The 24,308-nt window shown below is 40.3% G+C and overlaps 1 protein-coding gene across 5 annotated transcripts in view; it reads right to left on the reverse strand.

Moving 5' to 3' along the window:
- The window catches only part of KCNC1 (potassium voltage-gated channel subfamily C member 1), a 128,185-nt gene extending 104,313 nt beyond the window's left edge, over window positions 1–23,872 (reverse strand). For all 5 annotated transcript variants that reach the window (XM_075047965.1, XM_075047968.1, XM_075047969.1 and 2 more), the window contains exon 1: window positions 23,303–23,872. In XM_075047965.1, coding sequence (XP_074904066.1) covers window positions 23,303–23,872 — 570 coding nt within the window. The remainder of the gene's footprint in view (window positions 1–23,302) is intronic.
- Window positions 23,873–24,308: the final 436 nt, after the last annotated feature.

Here is a 24,308-nt window from a genome sequence, read left to right on the forward strand (position 1 = left end):
CTGGGAAAATTCCTTTTAATATGTTGGAGTAGCATGGGATTTAAAATTGGATGCATGGGCATTAACGTACTGCCTTCGTTTCTGTCGTCTTATGATACAAAAACATTCTGATGAGAAAAAGGTACAGTATATAGGCAGTAAAAGAAAATACAGCTACAAGTATTGAGAAATAGCATTTAAATGCTTGTTTCCACTGGTGTTATCGTTTTCTTACAGAGGGGCACAAACTTAGGAATATGCAAAGGGAAAACTGGGCTGATTGGTGGACTCTTGATATAGGAGGCCAAAAGCCTTACTGCAAATGGCTGTCTGAGGAGTATGTTAGACATCTATTTTATGAATGCTTTAGAAATATTCAGAAATGTGTAGGCGTTACTTAATTATTCATGTCACACCTATAGAAATAAATAAACAGTCTGCGATAGGTTCACCTTTTCAGGGCTCAAGAAGAGTAAGAAAACTTATTAAAAATCCTAGTAACTTTTCTAAATTTAAAAATGTCATGACTTAAGGTCCCAGAGGTTAATGCTGGGAGAGGGCCTCTGATCTATTTTCTGTAGAAAGATGTCTTTTCTAGTCTCCAGCTAGGCTCCACGCTTGTAGAAAAGGTTTAAATATATGTATGGATGTATGTATCTATATAAATTAAGGTACTATTGTTCATATTAATTACCACTGAAAACAGTCTCAGTCTCCCTAGTTAAATGAGCTAGCACAGCATAGCCTTGTTCTTTACTGGGGCCTCTGAGTGTTCATCCAAGAAAATACTGAATAACATTCAGGGAGATAAAGTAATAAATGCTGTAGTATGCTTTTTTAAAAATAATTTGGGATGTTTTTGTGGGAATCTTGTGTGAATTTTTCATGTAGAAAAGTTATTTTTGGAAATCTCTATATCTATCTATTTCTGAGCAGCAGCATTTGGCAGTCTTGAAACAGAATTTAGATTTATGCTGATGGCGCCCTTAATTCATATGTTATCTTAAAATCATTCCCTGTAATTTGTGTTACAAAATATTGGGAAAATAAAATTCTCCTTTCTTTGTATTCTCTTTTATTTGGGTGGAAAGTGGAAATAGTTGCAAAATAAAAATTTCAGCCCCGACAAGATCACAGATAAGAATTTCAGCTCAGCTATACCAGCAAGTACAGGGTGGCAGGGGTTAACTATCAAACAAAAGACAACTACTCAAGAACTCCAGGAGAAGAGCTGAGCAGTGCTTTATTTAACAGAGACCTACCTCAGGAGTTTAAGGTAGTCAGAAAGTCATCGCTGAGACTTCTGTTTAGCAAGGAGTCTGAACTTTAAAGCTGCATGTACCGCGCTGATGTCAACTGATTCACTGAAGTATTGCTATAAGCAGAAATGGGAATGTGAAGGGATAAATTCCACACATGTGGGATTTAAAATGGGACCCTTAGGCAATCCCATGCACAGGCTGCTGGATACAGGTGAAGGAGTTCTGGTACTATTTAGTATACTTTGTTATGGGGTAGGAGATGTCTGACTATGATGGAAGTTCTGCTGAGTGCCCCTGAGGTTCAGAGTAGAAGTAAGAATTTCAGTTTATTGTTGATAGTTTTAAACTGAGCACCTTGCAAGCCAGTATGGCCAATTCACTAAGGGTAGCATCTGTAGAGGATGGCAAGGAGGAAGGTGGGAAGGGCAGCTGCTATGTTGCTGCCAAGGAGAGGAGTGAAATGTTTCTGCGCTCCCCTCCCCTCTTGGGGGATTCCTCTCTCATTTGTGTCCTCAAGCGTGACCAGCTCTGTTGACTAACATGGTGCAGCTTTTATTTTCATCGCAATAGCAAAATATCCCCTCTCTTTCCTCTCAAAAGATGGGTCTGGCTCACCTTGCCTGGTCTCTTTCTCTTGGAGGCTGCATTGGCCAGCAGCTCTTGGTCTCCTCCCTGAGCGTGGTCAGGAGGGGATGAGGACAAGCCTATGTTCCTGCCTGCATCTTGGTGGCACTTGGCAAGTCTAGTAAGGCTTTTGTTTGTTTTCTAGAGAACAAAGATTGGTATTCAGGGAAGAAAACCAAGATGTTGTGACAGATGCCAATCTGCCTGGAAAATATTGAGCCTTTGCTACCATTCTCAGGTAGAAAAAATACTAGGTTTTAGAGCAGCATCCATTGGAACTAGGCACAACACAGGTACTTCTGGATTTAGCATTACTGCTTTTGATCTGTTTAGACCTATTTACAATGGTGAGTCTGGTGAAATCTGTGGGGGTTTTGTTGGGATTTTTTGTTTGTTTGTTTTTTAAAGCAGTGGGAGGCAGGATTCCTTTCTCATTTCTGTTAATGATTTCTTTTGAATAGCTCGAGAAAAAAGTGGGATCTTTCTGTGCCTCAGTTTGCACATTTTGTGAGAAAATTGGAAGAATACTTGCATATGTCAGTAGAGGTACTGAAAGGATTAAGTCATTTTGTGAAGTATTATGAATTTCCAGAAAAAGAGATGTTGTGGACAAGCAAAATAGTATCCTTTTTGCATAAATACTAAATGTAGAAGTTGAACAGTGATACCTAAGATAATCTAAAACTCAAACATTTACAAATCCTCCTCTTTTTTGGCTATTCTTATAGGTCCTATTTCTGAAGATGTTCGCTGTTGGCAACTTGTAGGCAAATCACTGGAATTTAGGGATGCTCAGCCCTGATGCCGATTATTTTTATCACAATTTGGAGTATTTTCTTTGAGCTCCATGTAGAAGGCCAAGTTCTCAACTCGAGTAAGTGCAGGTAGCTCTGTTCAGCTGAACATCTCTATGCTTATTTGTATTAGCTAAAGGTCATGCCCATATCCTGACATACAAATGTCTCATTTTGCAGTGTAAAAGCTATTGCTTTCTGTTTTCCCAGTAGTAAAGATACTGCACAAGAAATAGGCTTCAAAATCCTGCTGGTCATCTGTAAGATGGTTTAGAGTTCATCCTGTTCTGCTAATATATGGCATTTGTCCTGCAGGGTCTGGTGAGGGAAATACTAACAGGAGTAAACTGGCACAACCTCATAGTTGCCAACATCAGCAGAGGCAACTGGATGCTATTTTAGGGCTTACATGGTATTATTTCAGAATAAAATCCTTGCTTTAGGGTTTTAACTCCTGCTGACTGAAATGCAGCTGCTGTGCTGCTGAACTACCTGAAAAATCCTATCATATGGATAATTTTAGGCTGTCAGCAGTAAAAACAATACCAGGCAAGGAGACTACAAAGAATGGGTTAAATCAGACTTCCTACCTCTTCAGTATTCCTGGATAATAATCCACCTACAGTGACTCTACACTGTGGGTAGAAAATGCCTACCTCTTTTTAAACATAATTTATGCACTCCTTTGCCTTTTGAAAAGGATAGACACCAGCCAGATAGAAGACTGCTCTGCTGCATTAGGGCTCAAAATTAACCATCGAAATGTGTGCCTGATGTGCAAGTCAATCTGCCAAGTCATAAATGTTACAAACAGACATTTGATTACAGTGTGTATTTTTAAAGTATGCTTTCTGGCTACGTAGCTTTAGCAAATACAGTTTCTTCCAGTCTGTGCTAAAAGGACAGTGATACATATGCTGTTAACCTGGCACAATACAAAATCTGCCGTAAACTGATCTCCCCAGAGGATTTCTTTCTGCAAGGGCTGTGTGCTATGAGGCAGTGTCTCCCAGATGATTCAAAGTGCCCTTGACTTGATCTGCAGTAAGCAGGAAGGAAGTTGCCTCATAGTTTCTTCTGTGATGCAGTGGTGGCATCTGAGGAGGCTGAAAGTGTGAAGGAAACTTAAAAGGAAGCTCATTCCTTTTTTTGTTTTGGGTTTTTTTTTTTTTCCCTTATGAGAAAAAAGTTCACAGGCTTGGACCTGAAGGGGTTGGTTGGTGAGAAGTTTCTGCTTTTGAAGTAAAATTCAGACCTAGAAAATTCTATGGTGGTTGCATAAGTATTGAAATTACAACATTGCTAAAGCCCGAAAAGCAAGCAATTGACTGGGGAACATATTTCTAACATAATTGCTTTCTGACCTTTTTTTTTTGTTTTGCTTTGAGTTTTGATTAACTTTAATATTAATTATAATCAGTGAAGACTGGGGAAGAAAGGGTTTTTTTGTTAAAATTCCAGCAGCTTTCCCTTGCTCTTCCATTTGGAAGAGGAGTAATTCCTGGTGCCTTCAGGAATTACTCCAGAAAAAAAAAACAGGGAGGTCAAATTTGACACTTTTGATCCCTTGAATTAGACAACCAGGATATAAGCGATTTCAAGTCATCCCTGTATACCATAAAGGAACAAAACCCTGGTAAATATGAGTTAGAATTAATTCTTCAAAAGTGGTGCATGTTTTTTGAGGAACACAATGGCCCCTGAGCAATATCAAAGGCACCTAGCCATTTTGTGCTCGCCTATAGCAAGAATTACCAGACTATTACAGTGGAAGGCACCAGCAAGTGGGTCTTGTGCTGTTCACATATCTCCAACACACTCTGTGGTCTGCATCCTAGTCAAAGGGTATTTTCAAAGAGATTGGTATCTACAAAGCAGATGTGCAACTCTTGTATCATCTGACTTGCTTCTTGTGTCTTCAGGGAAATAACTAGGCTACTCCCAGTCCCAACATACTGCCAGTGACAGAAGAGGTCCAAGTGTCATTCTGCGGTGTCTGTCCTGACTTCTTTGCCTCTCATCCTGTTCTGTAATTGTACCTCTGCCACTTCTGGCTGAATGTTTCCTCAGGAAGTGAATAGCTTATATTCAATATCTGTCTGATGCCTTTGTGCCAGAGGTCTCATAACATAAAGATGATCCTGGAGATAAAGCCAACCCAGCTGAGAAAAAGGTGACTGCTCCCAGTATGCTTTGTGCCTTTCTGTGATTGCTCAGGGAGCTTCAGCATATGTCAGGCTTCAGCATATACAGCATCTGCTCTGGCATCTTATTCTGTAGGGTGTTGGTCTTCTTGGAAGAGACCCATTTTGCTAGACACAGCTATCAGCTCATACTTAGTCTGCCTGTTCTGGGAAGAACGTGTTTTCTGACAACAGCCAAGATAAAAATCAAGGGTTCATTCTATTGCCACTTGAGGGCTGATGTATAACTTGCACCTTCAATTTGAAATCTCTATTCAGAACACACATTATGGAGACAATGGGTTAATTCACTTAGACTATTTTCTGGCTTTATGAGGTTGCTGTAAACCAGAACCAGTTAAAATGCAGGGTATGATTAAGTCTGCTAGTGCTTTAATTTTGTATGTTTTGTTTTAAAATGTCTACTTGGGGATACATGTATTCCATTTTTAAACTTTGTCATTATTTAATTAAAAGTTATTGAGTAGATCTGTCAATAATCTGTTATGCATATTCTACTGGGTGTCTTGTGTTAATTTTTCATCTGAAAGAGTAAAAAGAATCTTCTGAATTTTTAACTGTTGTTTAGAAAGGTTTTGTAGATACAGTGTTAAATGTTCCTAAATTTTACCTCCCTGACCCACAAGAGATTTGCTTTCTCATTTCCTGTTAATCTTTTTGAGAAATGCTGAATAATCAGAATGGAGCAAAGATAAGATTGCTTTCTGATCCCTCTGATTTATTTTGAGAACAACTTTAGTTCTTTCTGTGTCAAAAAGATATCCTCACTTCACCTGCTTAAAGCAAACATGATACTGGAAGTTCATCCAGTACCTCCAATTTATCTCCAAATTACTGTGCAAACATTAGTTAGTCTCCACAATACCCAAAAGAGGCAGATAAATGATGTTCTATTATCCCGATTATAGATGTCAATCACTATCAAGAAGTTGGAACTTGCCAGAGGTCACATTTGAAGTCAGATCAAGAGTTGGTGCATTCCTGTGCTTCCTACACAAAATCGTACTGCTTCTGTCTGCTACCTTATCTCTCCTTGTTGCTTCAGCTCCATCACTGTATCTGCCACTGAATCTTAAACATATATTCATGTTGGAGTCCTCGGTGAACGGAATATATTAACAAGCCACATCTTTTCATTAGACAGCATATATTCTCAATTAAAGATTGCCCATTTATTCTAGACTACTTTTTTTTTTTCAATAAATGTGATCAAACAAGGGTGAAGGGGTGCTAATTGTCCCATGCATTTAATGCACAATGAGAATCACCTCCAGAATAATACCTGTGGGGACTGCCACCAAAACTTGCACAGCGTCTTTTAGCCTGACAGAGCAAGAGCCTGCGGCTCCCTCTCACTTCCACAAGTGCCCTATATATTTATGAGGCCAGTTGCTGTTTTCTCCTGGAATCTCATGTAGTTTGGATCACAGCTGAAAGGAGTCTGTGTGTGTGGTGAAGGCCATAATTCTTGTGCAGGACTTCTAAGAGGAAAAGCTGGTTTGGCTAGGTTGGAACCCTAGAGTTCTTAAAGAGGTGAAGTTGGCCCCTTTACTTCCCTCCCGCCCCCCAAGCTCTCAAGCCAGCTGTCCAGGTGTTCGACCTTCACAGGCCACAGAAAAAACTAAGTGCATCAGAACATGCCATCCAAAATCCTCAAATGTCCTTACAGCAAAGGCTTCTCCAGTGCTAGCACTAGTGATAACACACGAGGCTTTTCACTGTAAAGCCTAACCCTTTTTTCACTCTTTGGCAAGCCCACAACAGCAAAATGTGCTCTTTTGACCACAAAATCTGCTACTGCAAATTCCTTCTTCCTGGGCTCTTGTGAGGGCTGCTTTCTTGCTTGCAGCACATGCAGAATGTACTGGCATATTGCAAACTCATTTGAATTATTCTGATGAGGTTGTTCTCACCTTGCTGGAAAAGGATTTGCTGTAAGTTGCCACAGTCTGAGATTTCAAGCTCTTGACAGTCTTGTTTCTCTACTAGTAGGCTGGTGATTTGTCATCCTACATTCGCTTTCCTGGGTCCCAACACTATTTGTTCTTCAGTGTCTACTGAATATTGAAAGGTGAGCCCTCTCTCTGCCCACAGCGCTTTGTTCTTCTAATTCTGAAGCCTCCTTCTATCTATTTACTGTTGCTACATCCTACTCCAGGCATTTTCCTTCTCACTGCTTACATTGGAACCACTATTTTCTGTAGTTCTGCTTCAAAAGAGTGTCCTTCTAACGTCTGATGATAACTGCAGTTCCTCCACTGCATAGCATCCCATGCTCTATGAGCAGGAGATCAAATATCCAACAACAATTAAAACGTGGTTTAAAAAAAAGAATAGGTGCCACAGCCTCTGGGTGAAAGAGCAACAATCAAAAGGCCAAGATGTTGATCCTTCTAAAAGGAAGAGTAGTTTCATGTCCAGAAAGGGCTAGAGAAACACAGAGCCAGGCTGAGAATAAATCAAAGAAAAATTCATGAGCAAGCCTGTGTTTTCCTGATATACATGGAAACCTGTTTTTATTCTCAACTGATTTAAAAACAAACAAACAGAAAGACCCCACCTCAAACAAGCAAAAGGACTGCAAGCAGAAGATGTGTATTTGTAAATAACTCAGTGGAAATTAGAAAAGCAATTTGGAAAAAAGAGATCCTTTTTTCCTTGAAAACATTCAACAAAATTTGTCATATTTGTCCTACAGACTTCAAACTGGCAAGGCTTTTTCCTCATCCAAAGATTTTAGCAAAATTTTGTGCAGAAAATTCTTTGCTTTTTATCTTTTAGTTATTCCCTCTTAAACTTTGCTGGTTTGTTCTGTTTGACTACCATTTTACTTTTTCACTTTTTTATTAAGTAAGTCTGAGGGGAGAAAAAGAAACTAATGGGGGAAAAAAACTTTGGAATTTTTCTCGTGGAGAAAGGGAAGAAACTTTGAATAAACCTTCTTTGAGAGGAGGGGGAGAAATGGCAGAAAAAAAATTATCTTTTTTTGCCAAAAAGAAAATGTATCTACAGTTATTTGATGAGCTCTAGATTTGAAACTGCAGAGTACATATAATACTGTTCATACTCCAAAACCTGTTTCTGAGCCATAAATTGTGAGAAGGCTCCCTAAACATCATCTGCAAAGTTTAAAAAAAAAAACAAAAAACAAAAAAATTCATCAACCTTTTCCCTCCCTCGCAACCCTCATGAGTAGCTGGATTTAAAAGACAAATAAGGCTGTGGAATAAATGCTAAAGAGGGATGGTGACATGCATAGTGACTTTACTTTTGGCTCGTCTCTTTCTATGTGTGTGTTTAAAAAATAAAATCACTGCCTCAGCATAATGGGAGATTCAAACCCACGAGTGACTACTTAGCATTTTGATGAAGGTAGGTGTATTTTAAGAAAAAAATGTATTCTACCCGAAGCTGCAAGCCTGTAGTGAGTTTTGTTAACTAGAAGAAGTCATAATTTGGGCTAGTGAGTTGGCTTAAGAGAGTTTTTGTGGCCTGTGGGCATTTTAATAGCAGGACTGCAGTGAGCACTTGCAGTGAGCACTAGCAGGAATTATGCAGCTTGATAGCTTCGTGTTATCTTGAAATTTTTCATAATTACAGCTAGTATCATATGCAGTGCAGGTAGCAAACGAGAAGATTTTTTTTTTTCCATTTGTAGCCAAATCTCTATTGATATGCCTCTTAAAATACAGCTTCTGCTCTCTCGATAAACATGGTACAGGGCTTGTAAACATAGTTTCCACACATAAATTGTCTACTGCATTTTTCTGAATGTATTTCTGAGCCCTTTGCCATCTGTGTACTTTACAGCTCTTGTAGGAAGATCTTTAGACCAAACTACTGCTGTATCTGGACAGTCACGTACAAGCTCATAGTAGAAATTTTTTGTTGTTGTTGTTCTTTTGCTAAAGCTGTCAAAGTGAGAAGCAAGGGATGCCACAGAAAGGGATTTCTACTGTAAGTTTTGCAGTTACTAGAATTAATGATGTGCCCACAGCTACCATAAGTGGAAATTACATCTGTTAGACTGGCATCGCTAAATAAAACCTGGTTGGCTATTGGGCTGAACAATGCAATCAGATATCCTTGTGGCAAAAAAAAAATAATAGAGCTGTTGTTCCTAACATTCACATGTAGGATTTCTGCTTAAATTTATCACAATTCTCGCACGTGTAAATATCTGCATCTTATGCCTAAAACAGATTTAGGACAATCAGGATAAAAAGAGATTAGATGAAATTTCTTGCTGGTCTGAATTAGATCTTGCTGCTGAAGTCAAGAGCAGCAAAAGCTTGTATTTGCAAGAAATGTGATAAAATCAAAGAGCAGTTGTGTGTGGTGTTCTCAGCAGACATACAGCTACTTCAAACTCCTACCTGGATGAAGAGAGTACAAAAAAGTACTTCACATTGGTGTTTATAAAAATAGTACTCAAATGATCAAAACAAAAGCCTATGGATACGTAGTCCCCCTGTGCAGTATTCCATAACCATGTAGATGCCTGCTTTACTCAGTTTTAATTCCTGTCTGATGGAGGTTGTGTAATGTGAGTTTCTGCATAAGGGAACAAATGGCTTTAATTGCTTCATAGCAGAGTTCTCTACCTCCTAGCAGAATGAAAATAAGGATGACCTCCCCAGATTCCTACATGTGAAAGATAACTTTCCCCTATTTGCAAGAATCCAGCAGAAGCTTTGTGTATGTGTATGTGCCCCCTTCCTTTGAATTTTCTTACAAGGTGACTTTCATCTTAATAGTCTTGAGTATTTTGCACTTCAGTATTGAATACTTGTTTAAAATGCTAATAATATTTTGTTTATATCTTGTCCTTTTTGTAGAAGTTTTTAAAAGTATTTTCATAAATGGTTAAGTCTCTCAGAACCTTCATGATGCAAGGAGATATTAGTACTGGCAGTCTCCTTATCTGATGATGATAAATAGACACACAAAGCTATCACAACTGACATGTTAAAAATTTTTCAATACCTAGCTGAGAACCTTTGGGGATCAACTTGAAGAGACCGTCTGCAGCTGTCATTGACTTCAAAGGGAGCTATGAAAATCAGGATCTGATGCTGAAATTCCTGTTGTGACTTTCTTTGTCAGATCAACGTTTATATCTAAAGGGGATTTTTGCTACTGCAGGATGTCCAAGGCTTAGCAAGACCACTGACACAAGAGCTAGCCCAATGTCTGAAACCTGCTTGTGATTAGCTTGTTTTCAGCATGTTTTCAGGTGTGGTAGTGGGTCTTTTGGATGCCAGACAGAGTCTTGAAAATGCCACTCCTCTTGTTGCAAGAGAGTAGTTTAAAAAATGTACATATTTAATTACAAAATAGGCTGGAATGGTTTTCGTGTAGAACGTACAGAGAATAAGAGGCCTAGGAACACAGCTCCAGACTTCCTAGCTTTTGCTCGTATTCCTGCCACAGTTCCCAGTAAGATTTCTCTTTCATCTACATTTGCCGTAGTTCTTCCTTGCTTCCTTTCTAATAATTTAAGAGACAAGATGACAGAACAGATTAGAAAAATATCTATAAATAATACCGTACGTAAAGAGGCATTTACCCACTGAGTCTTAAAACTCATTCCCTGATTTGGTTCTATTTTTAAAAGCTTCATCTTACTTGACACTGACAATGATTCATATAAATATTAAGTATTCATTTTTAGTCCATTGCACATAAGTGAAGCTACACTGTAGTGTTCTTCGGAGTTTTTACCCTGCAGGTCCTTACTTTGGATGGAAAGAGGAATAGGAGGATTCAGTTCCTAAGTACTCTACAATTTGGTCCTACGGTCCTATATTAGATAGCATAGATGTAGCCTTTTTAAAATTTTCAATTATTTCAAAGGGGTTTTTTGTTGATTTTTTTTTTCTTCTTCTACAGAATATAAAAATAGGATATGTTACCCTGAATTAAAATCTAAATCTGAAGGCTGTGGAATATAACATGATTGCTTATTTATACCTCTTTGTTGTGCTGTGGTTATGTAGAACAACTCTATCACTGTTCTTTTGCTAGATCTTGTTTTTTAATTAAATCAGTTTTTAAAATGTTTTATTTATTGTCCAAACATTTTGTTCTTTAGACTGCACAGCAAAGCTATTTAAACAATGAAAGAAAATATTTTTTTTTCAATGTTTGTCATTTCTAAATTCTAATACAATTGTTTTTCAGCTATAGCAGGAGTTGATAACAGATGGTAAAACTGCACAACTGCCTCTGCTTCATTAGAGCCCCTGGCAAGACTTCTCTATAAGGTAAATTACAGTAGAGAGGGATATTTAACAATATACCCGTCACAGTTTCCAGTAAGATTTTGTACTAGTGTTATGTGCATCACGAAGGCAGCGAATGTAATAGCTAGAATGTTTATTGATCCCTTCTGTGTTGGTTGTTAATACCAGAGCTAAAGCATACGTGCTGTAAAAGGCCCTAATCTTGCAAAGACTTGTTCTAGTGCTTTTCCAAGTTAAATTTATCCTGGCAATAGTTTAATTGGGATCACTTTCCTTTAATGGTGATAATGCACTTGTATTAAAAGGTAATAAAATGTAAGTGATCAATTTCCATTTAAATTAAAAGAATGTTTATGTTAAAATATTGATGAAAAGGCAGCCTTCACAGATTTTAAGAATGCTTGTATTTAAATGGCATGACTGAAAGGTGACAGATTGATAGCCCTGGGAAATGTAGGTCTTTTCAAAACAAATCATGTGATATATCCTTACGCTGACTTGGGAGCTCACTTTTCAGCATGGCAGAACTGCTCAGACCCCGGGGTGAAGAAGTTCTCCCTACTTCTGTGTGTTGTCTACTTCTGCGTACCATCTCATACTTTCTTGTGCGTTTTGTACGTTCCTTCTCTATAGGGGCTGCACAGACATCACTAAATCATTGCACATGGCTCATCCTGGAGTCAACTGCATGATGACAACATACAGTTATTTCTAATAAGAACTGGCTTCGAACTAGTGAGTGACTGAAAATAAAAAAAATAGTGTTGTCACATGCTAAAGTTACGCTGTCTCTGATAATGTCACTACACATATCTGGTTTTTGCTATTAATCTTGCTGAATTCAGTAGCCCAAAATTACCACACAGGAACAGCTTCTTCGTTCCACATTATTGGAAAATGCTGCTTTCCCACATACCCAATGTATTGGTTTGCGAGATCCTCACACCATGCAAACTGCATCAACTTCACTGACTGCCTGGATTATGCAGCTGTCTGAAGTTGGGAAGTCTCTTGAGCAGAGACAGATGAAAATTTGAAATCCTGCAGTTGGAGGAAGATATTAAACCTGAAATTTCACAGTCTAAGCAAAAGACTGTAGCCACTGAATTATTACATCTGGGGAACTGTTTCACACTACTAATATCTCCTGATTTCATTTGAGCATTTTTTTGAAAACAGCTTATATTTAGTGTGTATTCAGCAAGTACGTTTAAAGGATGGTGCCTGTTAGTAAAGAAAAATTACGGGCATTAACAAGGCTTTGATATAAGACCATTGCCAACAATACTAAAGCAGTTCTGGGCACAGAAACTATTCTGTAGGCACTGAGAAATTTTAATATGCTTTTAAAAAAATTACATCTGTGTGGTTAGTGTTTTGGAAATTATAAGTTTGAACTCACATGGCTACATCCTTTCATGAGTCTGGCCTCAGAAGTGAAGATGTGGGAACGGACTGCTAGATTTCCATGACGCGGGAGTGATGGAGAGATGGTGGGTGCCCAGTCCTGCTGTCTCTGCAGTGGTTGGCACAACTCATACGCATACCGCACTTTTTGAAGAATCACGGCTTTGGGTGATCTTCTGCTCCGGTCCAGGTTGGTTTGGGAAGCACTACATCTGAGTGTTGTGTAAATTCTTCCCAGAGATGCTTATTGTTAAGTTACTGTTTTTACGGTAATAGCAATTAGAGGCATCAACAGAGATGATAACCCTATTGTGCTTGTTACTGCAATAAACACATAATAAGGGAGGGACGAAAAAATGCAAAGCAAGTAACCTGAGAAAAGTTGATTTTCTATTTTGAAAATGACACACTAAGATTAAATGTCTTGTATGATTCCACACACAGTAAAATTCATAGAAAATGAGAAGGGCTGAAGCATACCCAAATGATGTGGCTTAATGACCTAATATAATGTGTTGTTTGTATGCTTGTGCCATTGCAAATGTTCATTTGCTAAGCTGTACAAATATGGCTTGCCTTCATACTACTGGCATGCTGTAGATGCTAGCTGAAACCCCTGAGAGGATTCTTCAGAGCTAACATATGCAAGCAAGTAGGGCGCACAAATAATGACTTTAGTCAGATCTGCTAACAAATGCTCACTTGATAAGCTGCATTAATTCAGTTGCTTGCAATCATCTGTCCAAATCTCAGGTTTTGGGGGGTTTTGGGGTTGGGGTTTTGTTTTTTTTTTTTCTTTCTAGTAAATTCACACCATGTAGGTCTGTGTATATTTCTCTAGATGTGTGTGGACTGTTCGGAATGAATGTTAAAGATCACCCAATAAGAACAAAGGCTTACCCAGCTCTCCTAGCCAAGACATCCTTTGAGGACCATAAATGTGCAGTTTTAGGAGTTGCTGTAGCTGATGGTAGTACATATGTGAAGATAAATTTGTGGTTTGGAGTTGAAGATGCTATAGAATAGCTATTGAATTTCAAACTTTTCATTTGCCTTTAGTCCATGTCGCTGACACAAGGTAAACTGAGCCACTTTTCTTAGCGGAGCAAGTTCTCCAAAAGATGTTTTCTTTACAACAGTGAATGCACTTTTGCACTATTGATTTCCTGCTGCTTAGACATAACTAACATTTCAAGTAATCTATACAGTTTTGAAATTTACATTAGGTCTTCTAATAAAATCGCTAGCACATTTGGGACTTCTTGGTAGGATAAACACTGAACTCCTATCAGCTGAACACTAAATTTCAATATTGCTTAAGCAAAATTCAGATCTAAAATGATCTGCTACCGCCCCCAAAAAAGAAAACCAAACACCACTACCCAGCAATTGACTCAGTCTGGTATTGGTTGAGCTATCATAGCATGGTTAGGTTGTTCTTGGTTTGTCCTTACAAGTGCTTTACTGAAAAAGCCTGAGTTAAAATCAGTTCTGCATTATGCGGGACGCATTCCCAAGAAGTGCTAAGATGTACTGTCACTAGATTTCTTGTAAAATTCTACACTAGAAGCAATGGGAAGAACCATGCTAAAAAAAGAAACAGGAATAGCACAATGTGGCTGATGTCATGTTGTCTTGTTTTTAGAGTAGAGATCAGAGGGTGCAGTGAAGGCAAGCCCTTTTGCATCGAGTGTTGTGGCAATTACACAATTGTCCTTGTTCTGAAAAATTTTGCCTGAAATAGGTCTGCATGGGTCTCTGGCTGGATCTCACTAAAATCAGTGGTAGCTGTGGCAGTGGCCCTATGAGGCGGGGTGGGATTTTACTGATGGTCTCTTAACTCTTTGCCCATGTCCTTTTCTGCTATAAGACATGACTTCCCTTGCGCTGGAGGTTGTAGGTGCTCAGCATTTTTAGGGGTTTCTCCCTATTCATCTTTTTGGAAATCTGTTATCAAATTAGAAGCATTCTGACTGAAGGTTTTCATTTAATTAATAACTGGATAAATCACAAAACTGGCCTCCACCATCTATACCTGTCAATTGATCCAGTGTAATGAAGACCGCAAGAATCCAAACAAAAAAATAGAACAGGGTTATTGGAATGAATTTTCAAAGTGAAATCTTCAGCTGAATTTCTGATGCATGTCAAATAATAAGCAACCTGAACTGACCAGATCTTTCTGTATTTGAATAGGGAAATGCAGGTAATGTTTTAGATGTGTTTTTTGGAGGGCAGAGGTGGACAGGAATAGGGATTCTGCTGCAGCTGAAACAGGAAGCTATTACCCTGTTGGTGTATTTCTGTGCATATTTTTAAATTTTTTTGTGAATGCTGAGTAGATGATCCAGGAAATTCAGGAAGGAAGATGGATGTGGTTTGGTTGTGCAGAGCAAAATACCTATTTTAATTTATATTTGTCTCTGGGAAATTATAAGACTCAGTAGGGATAGGTTTTGCCTTTGTTATTTAAAACCAAATGATTGTCCTGGTTTCAGCTGGGATGGAGTTAACTGTCTTCCTAGTAGCTGGTACAGTGCTATGTTTTGAGTTCAGTATGAGAAGAATGCTGATAACACTGATGTTTGCAGTTGTTGCTAAGTAGTGTTTTGACTAAAGTCAAGGATTTTTCAGCTTCTCAAGCCCAGCCAGCGAGAAAGCTGGAGGGGCACAAGAAGTTGGCACAGGACACAGCCAGGACAGCTGACCCAAACTGGCCAACAGGGCACTCCATACGATGTGACGTCCCATCTAGTATAGGAACTGGGGGGAGTGGGGGCGGGGGGATCACAGCTCGGGGACTACCTGGGTGTCAATCAGCGGGTGGTGAGCAATTGCACTGCACATCATTTGTACATTCCAATTCTTCTATTATTGCTGTTGTCATTTTATCAGTATTATCATTATTAGTTTCTTCTTTTCTGTCCTATTAAACCGTTCTTATCTCAACCCACGGATTTCACTTCTTTTCCTGATTTTTTCCCCCATCCCACTGGGTGGGGGTGGGAGTGAGTGAGCGGCTGCGTGGTGCTTAGCTGCTCGCTGGGGTTAAACCACAACAATGATCCATCTTACTGCTTTTTAAAAGGGACATTCTTTCCCAGGTTTTCAAGTTAAAAGCCAGTAGGATATTTTAAACCATTTCATGCGGTCACAACACCACAATGGTCTTGACTGAACATTTTCTCAAAGTAAATCTAGCAGGGCTAAGATTTACTGCTGCTACTGAAGTATCAACATAATTACGTAAGTGTGTGCCGGCAGTGTGTGCCTGTGTTGGTAGCTCATGTGCAGCACACGCTTCGCTGGCTGTCTGCAGTGCACTGAAATCGGAGATTTATTGCATTTACAAAGGGCCATTACAATGCAATTTTAACTTACTGTCATTAAAGGGTCTTACATCATAAGCAATCACTGCAAAAAGCCTTGGACTGAGATTTATTCATAATTTTTATAGCATGATTTATAAGAGCCCCCATTATATCTTCTAAATTATATCTGAAAGAAGTGAAAATCAATTAGGACCTGGTCCTTTCACCTTTAACCGTGTTGGGTAGTACCTTGTTCTCAGCCCAAAGGAAATGGGGGTATTCCTGGAGTAAGCTATCACTACAAGAGTAGGAGTGAAGATAGCAAAATCTGGGTCCTTACTGAGCACAGGAGAAAGATGTAAAAATTATTCTAGAAATGACAGCATTTGGTTTATATTCCAGAGGGAGGAGGTGGTTCTCCATAGATTCATAGATTTCTCTGATTTCATCTGATCCTAACACTCCTGTGTACCATTTGGAGTGAATCACATATTTATGTAATGCAATATTCAGTAGAGAAAGCCAAGTCAGCCTTCTAATACTGTTCTTTCCTCAGATCAAATTCAGTATATAGTAACTGAGAAGCTAATTGTAATACAAATGCAAAGATCTCAAAATGGCTGTTCTATTAGTCTTATCCCCCAAGAATGCACTGAATTTTCATAAAATCAAGCCTATACAAAATGGAAACTCAGTTTTGCCATCTGTATTTGCATAAGAAAGAATTATGCACTTGATTGTCAATTAGGGCCCAATTTTTCAATCTGAATACCCCTGCTTGCCCTTTTTCTTATGAGATACAGCGCTTGGATATGATTTGGCTGAATGTTAATTGGAGTCATGTGGTTTGAATGGGGATGTATTCTATAGTCTTTTGCAATAAAAAGTGCCAGATCATGAAGAGCTTTGTCAGTATTAGAGCTCCTATGTTTTGATGCAATATGCTAAAGATGGCCATGTCTTTAAATTCTTATAAAAATATATATTTGAATATGTATGCTCCTAATAAATTGCTAAGATCTATTGTGCTTCAGTGCTTTGGAATGGAAATACGGAATGTATCTATTAAAAAGCAGTACACTGCAATTAATTTGTTATCCTGAACCATACTGCAGGAAAATTCATTTCTATCCTTGAAGTCAGTGGTAATTTTGGCACTGAATTTCAGTAACAGTAAGGCTAGGCCCTCTGTTGCTGATTTGCTAACATCTCTCCTTATGTTAAAAGAAAGGCAATATGTATCAACTTTACCAAAGTACTACCATAAATATACACAGATCAGTCACGTATTTTTACAAATAAGAAAGATGACTACCATTGAATACTCGACTGCACAGCAGAAGGAAAAACAAGATGGAAAAATAGTTTTCCTAGACATAGTCTAATATATCACATTTTTGTGAGCAGTTCTAAAATAGAAATACTATAATTCATCCACAGATCTTTTTATCCTTTCTCTCATGGTATACCAACAGAGAATACCAGTATTTTATTACCTTTTTTTTTCCTAACCAAGACCAAAATAGCAAATGTCAGGAGAAGTGCAAAGAAAATAACTGAAGGCACGTAGGGATGGATTAAAGAGAGAAGGGACCAAATACCATACTGAAACCAGTCACTAGATTCATATTGATTTCAGTGGCACCACAGTTACATTTTCAGATGTATTTTGGGATGGTTTAATTTTGAAGTCCTTCCTCATATGGAAATCCCACTCAGCATCGTAGGAGGTGGCAGTGAGAGGAAGGCATATATATGTGTATGCATATGATGGTATGATCCATACAATCACAGCCTTGGCTAAATCGAGTAAATTTTGTAACCTAGAAACATTAAAATTAAGTAAGATTAAAAAAAAATTTAAAATGGCAACAGATGCTGTTCTTTTTTAAGGTTTTAGAATAATAGAAATAAAATTGGAAATAGGCAAATGGATTAAAAAAAAAACCCCTCCTTGAATTAAAACTGCTAAGTCTGTCCTAGCCAGCCATAGATTTGTCAGGTAGATAACATCATCCCTCTCATCTCCTTGTGAGGTTGTGACTTCAAAGAGATTGTAAGATGTTCTGGGCAGACATTGTATCTTCCTATGTATTTCTGAACAACTCAAACCAAGGGAGTCATGATTCTGCATGGCTGCTATGATTTTTTTTTTGGTGATGGTGGTTTTAAAATTTATTACTTCTGAAGTCAGAGGGACAATTCCCAGGAGTTATTTGTGACTGTGCCTGCTCCCACCTTGGCTAATTTCATAGGGACTGAACGCGGGACTTGGTGTGAGCGGTGAACACTTTCTAACTGGCATTGCAAAGGCTTCTTTGGACAGGATGCAGAGAAGACTATACCATGCTTACTAATGGGTTATATAAGGATTGGCAGTAACATGTCCCTTGGTGGGCGAAAATAGGAATAAAATGGGATTTTAGGAACTATATTAATAATGAATGATAGAATGGTAGTTAATAGATGTCTATCTGTAATTCCATTATACTACAAGTGCAGGGGAAACTTCATTTAATGGGGAAAGATTCTCATTTTTCCAGAGCTGTAATGCAGCGTGCAGTTAAAATTAGGCTGTCTCGTTAATTGTCAAAGTATATGGTGAGAATTACTGCAGCCAGCTTCAGTGCAGGATTAGATATGCCTCTGCAGGGGAGACCTTGCAGAAAGGCCCAAGGCAGGAGAGCAGCTCCATCAGGGCCCCTTTGATGAAAACTCTCCCCGGGGAGAGGGGTGCCTGTGGGTGGGGGAAAGCGTGTAGGGTGGCTCTCCTCCTTTCTCTCCCTATCTGCTCATGCTCAGCGGGAGCCTCCGGAGCACTGTCTGTGGAGCACTCCTGTGCAAAGTGTGTCCCACGTCAGATGGCTGCAGAATAAGCTCCCCTTGTGAAAGGGTGATGAGTATCTTTTCCCACTCCCTGATACTTTCCCCAATTCCTGAGCTTAGCTGTACTGGGCCAGGGTAAAGGATGAGCAGAAATTACCCCAGCCTCTAAGACTCAAGACAGTATGGTTATTCAGGAACTAGGATCCCGTAAGCCTTCTTGTACCTAAGGGAGGTAGTTTATAGAGAGAAAAATCAGTTTAAATGAACACAGCAAGGCTGAAATGCTCTGGAATGTACAAAAGAAAGCTGGAAGAAATCCCCGGGGAATACCTTTTTCCTCATCTCTGCCCCACTATCCTTTTTCCTGTCTCCTCAGTGTCCGGTGTCAGAAACTTGTCCTTCAAAAATCACCCACTGAGGAAAGCAGATCCTTCTGCAGGATGTGAAGGGACAACATGAGGAACGGGTGAGTGAGAGTTTTGCCATAAGCCTTTCCTCTTCCAGATCAGAGCTGTATAGCATACGCCAGGATGGCAAGTCAAGCTGTTGAGGACTTTCCATAGGACCCCAACCAGCTTTTATTTAAAAACAGTAAAAATGTTTATTTGAGAGGACTACAAAAGCTTCCCTGAGGGTTCATTAATGAAGCTTAACCATCCAATTTGAATGGGAGCACTAGCACAGAATCTCAGCTGAAAGCTCCTGGTTCCCAAGCACTGACTAACCTATCGCTTGTGAATTAACACAAACACAAGCTTATCCTGCTGGGGGGGGGAGGAGAAGGAAGGAGGCAAAGATGTTCGATACCTGCAGGCCAAACTCCCCAGAAAGTCAGTGGGAGCTTCGCTAGTGTAAGAACAGCATGACCAGACATAAATATAAAGGAGAGAGGATGCTAAGAAAATATTTTTCACGCATTTGTGTACTGAGGGGCCTGTGAAGTCTAATGAGTGCAGAAGGCAGGAACTCTATTACACGTAACTCCCGGATATGCTGCTTTAGCGTATCTGTGTAGTTTTCTGTGTGACTTTGAGTCTATTTCCCCCTTTGCATCTACTTTTGAAAAATAAATTTACAAAGTTGCCTGACCACGCAAAAAAAGACAGTTCTAATAAGGTTCAAAAAACACCTCACCGATTTAGGTGCACGATATCCATTGACATGCAGTGATATTTAGCTGCCTGATCAGATACTTTTGAAAATCTACCTGGATGCCTGTCTGTCTGCATATGCATACAGTATCTCTGTAAGTCTGATCTTTTCCATCACCTTATTTGTTACTCTGTTCAGACTCCAGGTACCAGACTTTGCCTCTGTTATCCAAATGTGGATTCTTTAAATTATGGAGAAGTACAACACCCATTTATCTTATTAAGGTAGGTGTCTAAGGCAATCTGTGGTTTGAAACAAGCTACCTTTTCTTTTAGAAGATGATGCAATTTTTTAAAGTATTTAATCTTTTTAGAAAGAATTACCTTATTTAAGAAATTAGTGTTTAGAAAACTAGAATTTAAACTCAGCCACTATCATTTTAACAAGAAACTGTTGACTATGTTTCACCTAAAGACAAATGACTGGTGACTGGGAGCTTATGCTTTATCAAAGTAAGTTTAGAAATAGGCAAAATTTGCAGAGTTATCTGATTTTGCCTGACATATACAAATGCTCTTGAGTCTCCCCTGGCCATCTACAATGAGAATACATGTAATTTAGTATGAGTTAGGTCCTGGTGAAGCAAAACAGTCAAATATACTTGTATTTGTAAGCAGTGTCTACCAAAATGCTCCAAGAATGGCTAGATCTGAGTAAATGCTGAGCTTTCCATAGACAGTTCCTCAACATTCATTTAGTGTACCAGATTTAGTCCAGAGAAATCTCGCTTTATTCAGATATGCAGGTTTTCATTCAATCTTAACTTTCATATACTGTATTCCTTTTACTTGCCCAAGTGTAAAAGTATAATGGTTATGTAAACCGATGCTTATATTAAGATGTTATTTTGACATATATTTTGGTGCCATACATAAACACCAAACGTGTATAATAACCACCATTAGTACAAGTCTCAGATCCAATTAGGATGACACATTTTTGTGGTGTATTTTTTTGACAAGATGGCAATGCGAATTTAAATTTTTGCATGACTGAAATACAGTTTCTAATTGAAAGTAGCGTACACAATTAAAAGTGAGGTAACAGTGGATTTGTTGCCTGACTTTACTAATGGTTGCTTTAATATACCATTCACTTGTTAATGATGCTATCAATTATTTTACTGTAAATTAGCTATTGTGAGTTTAAGGTCTTTTTGCAATGTCTGTGTTAGGTTACAGGGGCATAAATCAAACTCCCATCTCTTTTTACATCCATAACCATAACATATGGCTTTTATTAGAAAATGTTAAGTGTCTTATAATGTCTCCTTAATGGACAGTGTGTGCATGTGTTGATGATGAAAGCCATCTTCCTTCATGCAAAATATTAATGCTTATGGCCTACATCTCCATAGATACAAGTTAAAGAATCATATTTAACCCATGAAATATTCAGTATACACTTCAACTTTGCCCAGAATTCGTATTTCTCTAGTTTAACAATCCTTTAAGGAAAGAACAAGTTAGAGGTAAATCAGGGGTTGAATTCTACCAGGTATGCACATGTAATTGTGAACAACAGTATAACATCTACTGCAAAACCCAACAACAAACCCAAATCACTTTATAAAATGCCTTTTCCTAAATGAAAATACCCATGGCGAATAAGAAAATGGAATTTATATTCTCCTAGAAGTCCAGCTAGCACATCACGAAGACTCTTAATATTGGTTATAGATTTTCTCCTCTGACCTAAAATATCATAATGCTTCGAAGCAAAAAGGTGCTTTAGCCTCTGTTTGTATCCTTTTCATTGGGACAGCATTATCCATTTGGCTTTTGGACCATTCTACAAAATCTTGGACAAGCACACTGCTTTGACTTGAAATGTGTTTTACCAACAGATTCCTGGGCACCAGAGATCTGCCATTCAAATCAACGCCTGCTAACATTGGGCTTGATTAAAGGAAGCTAACTAAGCCTTTTGAGGGATACCCTCCAGCCTTCCCTCTCTGTTTCCATGTTCCCTTGGCAGAAATCAGGGATCTGAAAGCTGCAATTCAACAGCATTATCCTTTCATCTCATGGTAAATATTTTATTATTCCTTTATCCTCCATGCTGTTTAAAGGAATTCATTTAAAATATTAACTTCTTTGTTCAGGGAGGAAATCTCCAAAGGGTGTGCAAACAAGAATCTTTAGAAATGCACCAAGATATAACTCCAGGCTGTGCTCCAGCTTTCCCCATTCATTCAGTCTGCAGACCTGGTGGCTCACTGCTGGAGATCTCTGCTCAGACTGAGTCCCCAGCAGCTGCTGTTCCACCACCCATTCATACAGGACCAGCTCCCCTGTCCCTGCATTTCCACTTCTCTTTCCTCCATCTGTCCAATTTGCTCCCTAATCTGATCTCACTTCTTTGATCCACCTCAGGAACGCTGATCATCCTGCCACACCAAAGCACCACTCATCCCTACTGAGGGCTGGCAGCAATTATGCTGTAACAAAGGTACGTTTAAGAGAGGAGTGAAACCTATCCAAACCAATTTCTTTGCGAAGGCGTTACCCTTCATCTATTTCCCTGCTTATCAATATGGGTATCTTGGGGGTTAATCCTGCTGCTGCTCCTGAAGTAAATGTTTTCTTTACTTCTGACTTCAGGAGCAGAATCAGGCCCTAATTAATGTAATTATCCTCCTCTGTAATAGCATGAAAGGTACCTACTTAGAGGAGTCGGGTGACTGTTTAAGATCATCTTTATCCACAGCTATGCTGTGAACTGCACCAGTGTGCATTCCCTTTCCAAAACAACCGCAGGCACCAGGAGGGGAGGAGTTGTCCTTCAGTAGCCAGGGAAGAAACCTGTCAAACACAGTGTCCCTTCTACATGAATGAACCCTCTCCTCTGATTAATACTTTGCATTTCCCACAAGTGAAAAGACAGAGTGAGGAGGTAAGTGAGGAACTGAATTACCCATTCTCAGAGAAGCACGATCATAAATATTTGAACATGGTACGTATGAGAAAAGAGAAAGGAACAGACTCCCTTCCCAGTCCAAGCTGAGAAACTCTCCAAATGCCCTAATCTCCCAGGGACTGCCTGCTCCCATGACCCTTTCTCCATCTCATAAAGGGGAGAGAGCCATTAGCTCGTAAGACGGCTGGACAAGGCATCTCTCTTTACTTGGGGATGACTGACTGTAAAAATCTGTGCATGGAGGGAAATTACCTGGTATAATGGAGATCTCCCTGGCCCATGAAGGGGACCCTGCCCCAGGCTGTGTGGGTTTTTAGGAGGCTGTTAGAAACTAAGGGTCTCTGGAAGCCCACATACGGGTACATGAGCTCATGCCTTGGTGTCCACTCGTGCCCCACGCGTGAGGCCTGCTTGAGAGCGTGAGTTATGTCCCCATAGCCCGTGCATGATTTTTGTATGGCTACACACATGGATGGCTGCTCTGTGCTGACGGTGGAAATAACCCTGATGATGCTGGGAGGAAGTGGAGCTGAAGGGAGGTTGGAGTGTTTTGATGAGGGTGCTGATTGCATAGCTTACCCTTGCATATCTGGAGGAGTAGGGATCCTCAAAGAGTGCCCAGATGCGGGGCTGCCACCGTCTCCAGAAGCCCCCAGACCTGCCATCTGGGGAGTCACTAAGTGCTAGGCGTTTTGTCATCTCCAGCTCCTCTTCGCCATCACCAGAGTCTCCGGTGCCATCTATGTCTCCGTCCTCGGCACTGCTATCCAGGGGTGCCCCACCAAAGCTGTCCAGAGCCTCTTCGGCGTCGCGGTGCTGCCGGTAGGTCATCCAACAGCAGGGCTCCACATCGGTCTCATCGATGCCCCAGAAGGCCAGCTCCTCCTCATACAGGGGCCCGCACACGTCCGCGGGGCAGTGCAGCTTGCCAGTGCGGTAGTAATTCAGGATGTGGGCGAAGACGCCCGGGTGCCGGTCGAAGAAAAACTCATCCGTGCGGGGGTCATAGTCGAAGTGGCTGTGGGCATCGGGTTCGGCGATCCAGGCCAGCCGAGTGCCGGGCAGGGTGCGCAGGGTGCTGCGGTAAGTCTGGTGCCTAGTCCCTCCCACGTTGATCACAATGCGGTCGCTCTCGTCGCCCTGGCCCATCTCGTCTCTTATTAGGCATGTCGCAGACTCATCCGAGCAAGCACGGCAGGCAGCAAGCCCGTCAGGGGACGGCTGCTGGGCGGCAGTCGGTGCCTAACCCGAGCCCCGATCCAGGCCCGCGGGGGCGAAGGGCCCCGGCCGGCTCCGCTCCGCTCCGCTCCGCGGGGGCCGCTCCGCGGGGAAGCCGGTGCCGCTGGCTCCTGGCGCTGCACCGCCTCCGTCTGGAGTCAGACGCTCGGGGGCCCTGGGAGCTGCAGCCGCGGCGGAGGGGCAGGGGCAGGGGGGACCATGCTCCGGGAGCGCGGGCGCTGCGGTGCCGGGGCGCAGGGACGTGCCGGAGGGGGAGGGCCCTTCCCTGGTTGGACGTGGCCAAAAGCGCACACCAAAAAAAAAAAAAAAGGGGGGGGGGAAGGAAGGAAAATCGCGGCACCGGCGC

Source organism: Buteo buteo, chromosome 16 (genome assembly GCF_964188355.1).
Source record: "Buteo buteo chromosome 16, bButBut1.hap1.1, whole genome shotgun sequence".
Taxonomy (NCBI): domain Eukaryota; kingdom Metazoa; phylum Chordata; class Aves; order Accipitriformes; family Accipitridae; genus Buteo; species Buteo buteo.